This window comes from Plasmodium malariae (assembly GCF_900090045.1).
Source record: "Plasmodium malariae genome assembly, contig: PmUG01_00_47, whole genome shotgun sequence".
Taxonomy (NCBI): Eukaryota; Apicomplexa; class Aconoidasida; order Haemosporida; family Plasmodiidae; genus Plasmodium; species Plasmodium malariae.
The window spans coordinates 94,615-107,331 of record NW_021638321.1 but is presented as its reverse complement, the minus strand read 5'-3'; the positions used below and the strand labels follow the sequence as shown (position 1 = coordinate 107,331).

Genomic DNA, 12,717 nt, shown 5'->3' with positions numbered 1-12,717 from the left:
TGTATATATAGATATATACGTGAATTAAATAACAAAAATTAAATTGGTATCATATTAATATTTATATATATGGAAAAGTATATATAATCTATTTATATATGGTGTATTCCTTTTTTTTATACATAGAATATAAAAAAAAATACTTGGGAAGAAGTCCTATTTACTTTTTATCAATATCAAAATAAGGCAGTGTCTTTAGTGTAATATAATATAAATGCTTTTAATTGATAACATAATAATATCAAAAACGGATTTACCTTATTGTAAATAAACAAAAGTAGAGAAATAAACGCATACATACTTTTTTATTATTATATGGTTTATAAAATTGTTCTGATAACTTATATAAAAAAATAAATTATCTCTAATATATTCTCATATAAATTTCCTATTATATTGGAATATGTATTTAGTAATTCTTTTTAGCCTTGTAATGTTTTTTAAATAGATAAATATTATCTATTCAAAAGATACAGCATTGTTTTATTTATTTAGTTATTATTTTTGTTTTTTGTTAAAATGATACCTCTTATATTATTAAATTAATATTTATATTAAGAAATAATAATATATGTATTCGCTAAAGTACTTAATATTAAATTATTACTGAAATTAACGATTATATAAATGAAAAAGAAATTTATCTAAAACATACATATAACGTATGAAAATAAAAGACATTTTGTTAAATTATAAGTATACTTCTTAAAAAAAAAATACTTTTAAATAAATAAAATATTTCTCAACAGATAAACTATATTATATAATAATAAAATATTCCATTAATTTTCTGCATTAAACTATATAGGGATGTTAAATTTTTAGTTGAATTTTTATCACATTTAACTTGACTCAATATAAAAATTTATTATAGAAATATGCATATATAAAATCATATTAGATATTATTATACTGTAAATTTATTATAATTATAAATTAATAATAAAATAAAAAAAATTCAATAATTTTCCTAAATCCTTTAATAAAATATGTTATTGAAATTATCTTCACCTGTAACATAATAAAAATATAGAATAATATATCAAATGAAATTCATCATTTTAGTCCAAATGGTAAGCATACTGTTACAAAATATATTTATGTTACATATTTTGCGTTCCATGCTTTATATAATAATTGTGAAAAGCAGTATCATAATTATCTTAAATTTCATATATTTTACTACTTTTTTTTTATTTATCAGTATTCTACGTCATATTAGTTATATTACCTTATCTCTTATGAATCGATACACTCGAAGAATAATAAGAAATTATTTCTCCTTTTTTACGTTAATTACATTTTTGCAAAATATCTTATGATTATATATATTTAATATTATATATAAATCGTGAGGTATTTTTATATGTGAATTCTGTTAATATATTTACAATATATAAAAATATTTTTTAGAATTTAGAAACGTTTTTAAAAAAAAATATTATATTTATTATTAATATATTTATTGAATGAATTGTTTTTTCTTTACGAAAATTGACAAAGTTAATACAGTAATATAATTCTTATAATTGTTAAAATAAATGTCTTCTAAAATTGTTTTTTCTATAAATATTCTTTGTTTATTATTTTATTACCTTATTTTTCTTAATATTAATAATATAATTATTTTCGTATTTTATCAAATTTTTTTATTTATAATATTAATATTTTTTTTTATTTTTTAAATCTGTTACATTTAATAAAATATACAGTTTGTCAAAATGAATAATATATTTCAATGTATTTGAGTTTTGATATTATGACTTTTGTATTAATTCTCAACTACATTTATACGTTTATGTATTCTAATGTTCTTTTATTATTAATATTTAATATATATATAATATACAAGCAATATTTTTAAGAGACTAGAGGTAAATTAAGAAATACATATGAATTTCATGTATTAAATACAAAAGAGAACGAAAATGTATATTATGCTTGTAATGCATATATTATCTAAATATGTATATACTGTCTATATTATACGATAAAACGTAAGAGTGTTTATTGACAAAATTTTTATATATATTAAGCTAATATAGTATAGAAGTACTATCGTTTTATCGATGGTAAAATAAAAGGATAATATCTAAATTCCATTTATTATACTCATAAACGATGAAACATGGATGACGTTGATATTAATAAATAAAGGTAATTATTTTCCAACTAAAATATAATTAATATTATAATATATCTGTTTTATGTATTAGAAGGATGTTATGTTAAGCAGAATACATATATATGTTTTGATTATAATTTTGTTGCCAGCTCTACATAATTATAATAAATATGAAAAAATGATTTTTTGTTATTTTAATTATTAATATTATTTATGCATTAATTATGTTATCAAAACAATAAGCAAAATGTTGTTGTTATATTATTTGCTTAATAGAATGAATTAAATAAAAATTTATAATCTACATATATTTATGATATATTATAACAGCAAAATTATATTACATATAAAAATGTAATTTATATTTTGTCGAAAAAGGGACTAATATTAATTTATTTTATAAATATTAATATGTATACAGTCATAATAAAAAAATAATATAAAAAAAAAAAATAATCAATAACCTTATTAACTAATATAATATATTTAAAATATTATTCTGTAATTACAAAAAAAAACAATAAAATAAAATAAAACATGAAAAACAAAATTTATAAATTCACTTTAATATTAAAAAAGTAAGTCACTCAAAATCTTATATTAATATAACGAAATATGAATGATATTATAATTTTAATTCAAAGGACAAAATGAAAGATATATGATATTTTTTAAAATACATATATGGTAATTATATTTTCTTCCATTTCTTCTTGATTTTAAACAAACTTTGAGACTTATCAATTTAGTATTCTTTAATATATGAACTTATTCATTTATAATTTTTATTTCCTTTATTTCATAAAAATATTATTAAGTTTTAATATTAAAATTTAAAAAAATGAAAAAAAAAAGCGAGAATTTTTTTCATTTATATGTATATATCTTTTTGCAAAATATTAAATGGAAGTTAAGATATAATATTATATATTCATTATATATCCGTTATCATCACTTTTTAACCTTATTGATAATAGCTTTGGTTTATTAAATATATCTTAATAATATTTATATAAATGAAAAATAAAATAATAAAATATTATAAATATATGTATATAGAAGTTTCTTATATAATACCGTATAATATATGGAGAAAATTAAATTCTTTATTAAGAAATTGAGTTTTTAAATATGATTTTTTCACTTTAAGAAAAGGAAAAATATATGATAAGTAAATCAATGGTGCATAAAAACTTTGAAGCGTTAAATATTTATAATAAATGAACACCATTATTCTGAGAATACACACTAACTCATAGCAAATTAACAGTGTTTCGTTATGTATATAGTGTGTTTTCTTTTTAATATATTTAACTATATAAATTATTTATGTAATTTGTTCACGTTTTTATATATTTTAACGCATTTTTGTTTTTTTATCAAATTTCTCATATTAATTAAAACTTGAAACGTTAAAATAAAGAAAATGTATAAAGGAAACAAATATGCACCTTTCGAAATGTGGAAAATTGTATATTAAGCAGTAATTGAATAAAATATAAACATATAAATTTGTATAAAAATAGCATATTAATAGAAAAATAATATTTAAAAATTATTATTTTTTGCTTTTTTTTATTTTTCAAAATATTAATTTTTCCCTCAATATTTTTGGAAAATATTAATATTAATTTATATATAGATATATTTATTAGCATTTTGATACATATATTTAGTTAGGTATTCATATAACTTTGTTATAGTTATTATTACATAAATTAAAATAAGTACATATAATTTGAATATTTTTAAAATAATTGTATTAAAATTTTTACATTTAACATCTAGTTTTCCCTTCTACGTTACACATTAATTAATAAACTTTTATCAATTACCCGTTTAGATTTCACAAAACGTATGAAATATGTTTCATAAACATCATCCTATTATATATAAATATCGTTCTAATATATTTTGGGTGTGTATTATGAATTTATAGAATGTAATTTGCTACAATTTAATAGGATTATTCTACACTGTTCTCATTATATATGTAATTTGCCGCTGTATCATCTTCTCTTATCCATTCTTCTATTTCCTGTCTAAAACTTTTCTGCCCTATTTGAGCACGGATTTGCCCATTTTTTCTATGTTCTAAAGCAGTGTCATTAACATGAATTACTTGTTTTGGAGCATCTGATTTTCTCCCTAAATTTGAATCTGTTTTCCAATCATTTATGGAATTATCCAAATGTGATTCCTCATCTTTTATAAAATCTTCTGTTTTGCAATCTTCTAATACCATCATAAATACTAGTATGCACAATTTTGCAATTAATTTTTTTTTTATATAACTATATAATTCTTCATGGAATTCTTTACTCTGTAATTCTTCTGAATTTAATAGTGAAATGTTATTTTTACTTTCTTCATTTACATACTCATCTGACATATTGAGAAATTCTTGTGTAAATTCATCAAACCATTTTTGTTGCAAATATTGTTCTATAATCATATGCTTTTTTGATATCCATTTTTTCCATAAATCTTTTTCTTTTTCTAAAAATGAAAATTTTTGATTTTCATTTGAAAAATTCATTTTTAATTGTACACTATTTTTTATGGAATCTTTTTCGTTTTTCCATTCATTTTTCAAATTATTAAACCAATTGGTTTTTTTCAATTTTTCAGAAATATTACTATGTTCTTTTACCCATTTATTCCATAGAATTTTTTGTTTTTCAATATCATTAATGCTTTTAGTATTTTCCATTATCAGTTCTTCATTAGTCAAATTGCGATATGTGCTATATTCCGCTTTTGCGAACAGTTCTAGGCATAAATGTAAAAATTCTTTTTTTTTGTGTTCCCATTCTTCATTTCTGAATTCTTCCAGTACTTCCATATGTACTTCTATAATAGTTTTGAATCTTTCTTTTTTTCTCTTTAATATATTTGTATTTTTTATAGTGTTATGTTCATGTATTTTTAATTTTTTTATGATTTCTTCATCATCATATAATGTGCTTTCTGTATGAAAACGTGTTAAATATTTGTTTTTTTTGTCAGAAAGAGAAGGTAGCAGTATTCTAAGAAATCTCACTTGTTTTCTTTTTATGTTTTTCTTTTTTTTAAATATCCCTATTAAAGCATACTGCAATATAAAATAAAAAAAAAAAAAAAAATAGATTCACAATATTATTTATTACAATTATTATAAGTTTATCATATTTTTAATCTTCTATATTTGTTTTACTTTAATAAAAAGAGAAAGTACAATAATAATTACAAGACTTATTAAGATAGTTGATTTGTGTGCAACAGTTGGATTTTCTGCCTGACCTATAATTATAATTTAAATGTATATTTAATGTAATTAGTTCAAGAACAGAAAATTAAATAGTATTAATACTACCTAAAATTTTAGAGGGCATAGAGTTATCAGGAAAATTTGAACTTCCAGATGATAATCGAATATTTTGATAATCGATTGGAGTTCCTGAGACGCCAAGACTTGTAGGCAAAGTTATAGATACAGGAGATTTTTGAGATTCTGTAGAAACAGGACTTTTAGGAAATACTGATAATTTTGATTGTGTATGTTGTACAGGATCTTCATGACCATCTTTAGTTTTAATAGATGAAGATTCAGATGAAGATCTTACTGGGGATATACTTTGAGATTCCTTGCCAATTCCGTTTTCGAGGGCACTATGAACTTCATGTTGGAGTTGTGATTGAGGTTCAGGTTGAGGTTCAGTTTTGAGTATATCAGGTGCGGGTTTTTGTTGTTGATCTTCAAGCATTGACGCTCCTTCGCTTTTTTTTTTATTCACTTCTGGTAAGCTTTTATTTTCTTGAGTTGGACCTCGACTAGATTCTTTTTGAACGGTAGATCTGCATTTCGGTAGTTTGCTAAAAGTTTCGGGATCCATTATATTGCATGTTTTTCTTCGATCTTTTTGCGTTTTTTCTCTTTCATAACAATTTTCAAGGAGTTTTTTTTTTTTCGTGAAATACTTTTCTTTTCCATCAATCCATTCATTATATGAGTCACATCTACTTGAATAATCACTGTCAGGCTTAGGGTTTCCTTGTGGCAGACTTATTTCAGTCAGATGCCTATTTCTTTCTTTACAGAATTCATCTACTTCATATTTTAATTTTAAAATTTCTAAATCATTTTTATTCATAATCAAGGGGCATTCTCCTAGTCCATTCAGCTTTTCATAATAAGGATTTAACCATTCATTTAATGATCTTTCCCATAATTCTCTTTGTGATGCATAGTAATTTGGTGGATTCTTATTTTTAATTAGATAATTAGACAAATATAGGCATATATCCTTTAATGGTTCTTTATCTTTCTTAAGAATAAAGCCATTAATTTTATCTCTAATATGATGTACAACCTTTCTAAAATATATATCACTAGAATATCTGAAATAGGTACTGCCATAAACCCTCGAATACTAAATTCAAAAGAATTATTAAGAATTATTTAAGCACAAACTTTCATGTTTGTTTTACTATCAATTATTATGTGGTAAATAAGAAATTTATGAATAAATTTAAGTATATTAAAATATAATAACTATTACCTTAGGTAAACATTTTTCCATAATAACTATATATTAGTACTGTAGTTCGTTGTAAATAGACATCTGAACGTAAAATAAAAATTTATATCATCTTATTTATCAATGAGGATATTTTAAATAAATATATCTTAATAAAAAGAGGTAATTAAATTATCATTTACATAATAGTTTATATGGTCTCTATAATATAACTGAAAACAATAATATTTGTTTTATATGATTGTTATATTCTTTTACATTAAAAAAATACATTTTAACTTAATGTATATATTAATCATATTTTTATAATACAGTACAGTAAATTATATATCTGCATATAAAATTCATATTATCTTTATAAAAAAACGTTCGAATAGATAAAAATAAACAATTACATATAAGTAACACTAATAAATAATATAGAATTAACTGTCTATGAGTAATATATATATAGTCTTTTTTTTCTTTTTTTCTGAAAATAAATAGTCTATATAGTAAATTATTAATAGAGCTGATACTATGTTTTTTTTTTAATGTGATATCTGGGTATTTATTTTTGATATATGCATTATAGTAATATAGCTATTTTATTAGTACATTTTTATATTATATACGTCCTACCTATAGAACAGAATTAATAATATATAAGTAATGCTTAATAATTTTTATGCTGGTGTAAAATACAAACAACTGACATATACATATGAAACTTAAAAATATATATAAATAAATTGCCTAAAAATTAATTATTTTTAATACATATTCTAATAGAGAATATTTCTATAATAACATAGTATAATGTACATATATATTTTTTACATTTTACGTCTTTTGCCACTTTTGGATGTGAATAATAGAATATAAATTAAATTTTATTTAATAAATTTATATTTATCTATATTAATTAATGAACAAATGTTTAAATACTCATTATTAGAACAAAAAATTTTCAGTTATACTTATAGCAAAAAGGTTATACTATATGTTTAAAGATAAGTTAAATAAATTATCTACTTGCACTATAAAATAAAAACATTATAACTACATGTGAATGAAATAAGATATTACATTATATAATATAATAAGTATTGAAATATAATAAATATTATTCTGTAATTATTAATATATATATTGGAATAAATAGATTAAATATATTTAATTTATTTTTTATTTAATTTGATAAATGTAAGTAAATATCATTTTAACATTGATAAATATTTAGTATGAAAAATAAAAAGGTTTATTTATTATTTTATAATCCTTTTTGTTACTTCAATTTGTAAGTAGAATTTCAGGACAATTTAAACTTATTTGCAACAACATATTTTATTCTGTAGTAATTTAAATATATTATTTTTAATTTTAATGCATTATATGAAACAAGTTCATAGACACTTAGAATGGTAAAAGAATTAAAAAGAATATATAAATATGTTAGTTGGTAATAATTTTTTTTAAATTGTTATTTCACATAATCATGTAATCGATTATATTAAACTTAAATAAAACAAAAATTAAAAGTAAATTAATTTTTATTTATATATATTTTATTTTCAATTTTGGATTTTTACAAATATTTTGTTCTAAGCTTTCCTTTTCTTTTAATTCCTTGTATTTTATCGTATTGCATTTAAATATATATTAATTAATAACAGTATAGGAGAAAATAATATAAATATAATTTATCATTATTTAAGATATTATAGATTCAAAATTTATATTTGAATATATGACATATACGGTAAACATAATACATAATTAACTTGTAATAGTGGATCATCATGTGACAACATAAAGCAAAATATTTTTTTCTGAAATATTTGAAAAAATTTTGAAAGAACTCCCTAATAATTTTTTGTAAATATATATGTATAATATTTTTTTTCTTTACTGTTTTAGAGATTTATGAAAATATTTTTATTTTTGTTGATGTATTTCTCATATGTCTGTTTTAACATTTGATCACAATTATTGTAACTTACTGCAATATTTTATGATATTTAACTTAAAATAATAAAAAATAAATAAATATTAATAAAAATTATTGAGTATTTTTTAATAAGTCTATTATTATTTTATTTATATATTTAAAAAATAATATACATTATTGAAATAGATATTTTAAATATATAAAATTTTCAAATCAATAAGTGTAAATAATTTGAAATGTATATATATATACATAGAAAAGGGTATGGATTTAAATAGGCATAAAAGTAACGCTAGTTAGAATACTTTAATGACTTTAATATAATATAACATAATTTTTAGTAGTTTAATAAAATGTACAATGCTGTTACTATGCTACAAATTATTATAAAAAACCAATAAGAATTTAATGTTAATGTTCAAAATATTTTGTAGTGGAGTTAATATATCGATGTATTTTAATATTGAAAAAATTATTAAAGAATAATATAAATAAATAATATAATATAAAAATTTATACTATGTTAAATATATATTAATATTTTGTATATTTTTTTATTTATGTATATAAATGTAGACGCACAACATACTGTACAAGGAACTTTTTTTTCAAGTGCATTTACTAATAATGGAATAAACTGTATTTGTCCATGTTATCATAGTATAAAATATGTAATATTATTATTATGTTTTATTTAATACTCTTTAATCCTAATAAATGACATATTATTATTATTATTATATATTATATATATATATATATTTTTTTTTTTATTTGTAAATTAAAGTTTATAGCACTGATATTTCAAATGTAGAGCTCCGTAATTGATTGCATTTTCATTATTCATTTATAAGAGTACATATGTTTTTGTTTCTGTTTCATCATAAATTAAAATATAAGGTATTCTAAATATTTCTTATTTTTATCTTATTTACAGATAAATCTATTAATCATTGTATCTATTGTTCAAGTTACGATTATTTAATTATGAATTTATCTTTTTTCATAAATATTCATGCATATATATCATAAGGACGGAAGATTTATAAGAAATGCTATTTTTCCTTTCTATTGTTATAATGTAAAACCTTGTCTATAATAGATATCCAATTAAAACTAGTTCTTTCTTATATTCTATGATTTTATGCATTAATAAAATTCATAATTTTGCATAAAATATTTGTATTTTAATTTCATAATTTTTATTCACCCTCTTTAATTATTTTTAGGAATAATTTTATTGTTTTTTTTGGAGTTGATGTCGCTAATATACCATCACATTTTCAATATTATTATTAAACGAAATTATTCTAGTATTTTTTTTTGATATTTTTAAGGATACACTCGAATTATCTTACTCTATAACTTGTTCTATATTTACCTAAATTATTATTATTAAATATTTTTATATTAAAAATTTTTACATTACTATATATTATATAACATAAATTGTCACCTGAATGAGGTAATCATTTAATAGCCACGAGTTGTTAGTTACAGTGTTCATATATATTTAAAAAGGTGTATATTTTTGTTTTTGAAGAAAAGGACTAGGTTCATATAGTATGTACTCCTATTAAAAAATATTACTTATTTGTAAATACGAAACTACTATGACATTGAAACGTTGTCTTTATATAAGAGTGTTTCTGGTAGAGTATCAATATTTTTACGTAGAATAATTCATAATTCTAGAGAAAAAATGTATAATATATATTGCAATAAATGTTAATATAATTATTGCAAATAATAATATATATTCATATATAATAGAATCAAAAGAGCCTTCTACTGGTGAGTATAGACCCTTAAATAAGAATTTTACTGAAGCAAAATATAACTGAGATTTAGTAGTTTCATTTTGTTAATTAACATATTTTAAGATAGTTACACTTTTAAACTTGTTTATATTGTTGTTAAGAAAATCTTAATCATTTTTAAAGTTTTACAGTTGAGTACAAAATATATTTCAATTTTATACAATACATCTATTTATATGGTTACATTTTAACTTATATCTTTCAATATATATAATAATAGTATATATATTAATTGAAGTGTAGATATTTTATAGAATTAAAAATAAAATAAAATATATCGCATATGTAAATAAGGGAAAAGTTTCAAACATTTTATCATTATAAAAAAAATAAAGAATAGTTATATTTAAGATAATAATACTTGAAACCATATAAATAATTAATAAATTTGATAAAAATTGGTTATTTAAGTGAATATATTATTTTTTGTAGATTTCGATGTATAAATTATTATAAATATGATAAAAAGTTTTAGAAATTGAAATTTAATATTATTTTATATTTATTTTCTTTTATTTGTATTTTTAAAATATTAATAATTAAACATATAAATGACATAATAAGGAAAGCATTTAAGATTTAGTGCTATATTATAAACGTAATAGACGTATGTCATACATAAAAAATAAAAGAAAAATTAAATATTATCCTGTAAATTAATATTTTTATATATGGTCTCTTTATTTAGAGAATGTAAATAATCTAGATGAATAACTAATTGTTTTTTAAAATAAATAGATCAAAAAATACATAGGATCAATAAATGTTTCTAAAAATAACAATATTTATAAGTACATATTTAGCAGTATTTTATTATATAGTGCACTTATTTTTCATAATATATTTTACAATTTTTGTGTATACATTATTATAAATTTTTATAATGGATTAAAGCACATTATATACATAAGCATTAGGTAAGAGAAAAAATGTGAGCTGTTCAAAATGTTCGAAAAAATAGAACCTAAGAATCTTCATAAACGTTATAATGAAACTAATATACATATTAAAAAGTCAAAATATATTAATTTTAATATATGTAATTTTTTTTTTTCTGTTTTTTTTAATTTATAAATAATATTTTGGTTTCATCTGTTTTTTTTTTTTTTATGTTTTAATTATCAATTGGAAAGATAGTATTTTTTAAGGAGATCAATAATATAAAGTGAATGTTCTTTTGACTGGAATATTTTTTTATAATTAAATTTCTAATGGTTACAGTATGTGAGAGATATATATGGGAATAATATATTTATACTCATTCATTTCAGTTACCATGTAAAATATGTTTCTGTGATTATGTATTTTCAAAAGAATATATAAAAAGTAATTTATTCTTTCTAATATTATGAATTGAATAATCACTAAGTAATATATTTTAGTTGAATATATTTTTATTATTTCACAATTTAAGCATATTATATCATATATATATAATTAGTAAATTTGCTTCAATTGATATATTTTTAAATTAATGAAATTTAATGTAACAATTATATATCTGCTTTACCTTTAAACTTTTTTTTTTTTTTTAATATTTTTATATCACCTTGGAATATATATATTAAAAAAGAAATTTAAAAATCTATGTATATGAATGTAAAAAAATTTCTTTTATATGGAAGGTATAACTTAAACGTAATTAAAAATTGTGATTTTCAAATATTAAGGTGCAAAAATAAGAAATCACACCTTGTTTGCTTTTACAATATATATATCTACATAGATTAAGTAGTTCCATAAATTTCTATCTTAAAAAGAAATTATATACTATAAAAAAGTATATTTACTTGAGGAGGAATTAATGCATTTGTCCTAATTAATATAATTAATATGTTTTTTTTCTTATATTATTATGATTATTGTATTATTATAATAATTGATATTTTATTAATAAAAATCAACGTTTTCTAAATAAAAATTTATATAATAAGAATTATTAATTGTTTATAATTTTTAGCATTATTAATTATTTTCATAATATATAGAGGAATATATTATATTTATATTCTCTACATTCTACATAGTGTATAAACTTAATATTTACATATAATAAGTATTCGAATATTTTTTTCATAATTTATTCTGAAAAAGGTTAATAAAAGTATTATATCATTATAACACTACACTGAATATTTAAATTATATATTTTAAATATATATGTATTAAATCGAATTATATGATTTCAAAGAAGTTATTTTTTTTTTTAAATAAAATTAATATAAATATTACATAATGAATTTTAAAAATTAATTTTGATTATATAACATGTAACGTACATTATAGTTATGTATATTTTATTATATATTTATACAGAAATAA

At 18.8% G+C, this 12,717-nt stretch overlaps 1 protein-coding gene across 1 annotated transcript; it reads right to left on the bottom strand.

The window, feature by feature from the left end:
- Positions 1-4,091: 4,091 nt before the first annotated feature.
- On the bottom strand, positions 4,092-6,687 carry PmUG01_00077100 (STP1 protein; the record flags this gene model as incomplete). Its single annotated transcript, XM_029006511.1, has 3 exons — positions 4,092-5,206; positions 5,478-6,537; positions 6,667-6,687. 3 exons carry the CDS (start codon positions 6,685-6,687, stop codon positions 4,092-4,094), a joined length of 2,196 nt encoding a protein of 731 aa, XP_028859254.1.
- Between the last annotated feature and the right edge of the window lie 6,030 nt (positions 6,688-12,717).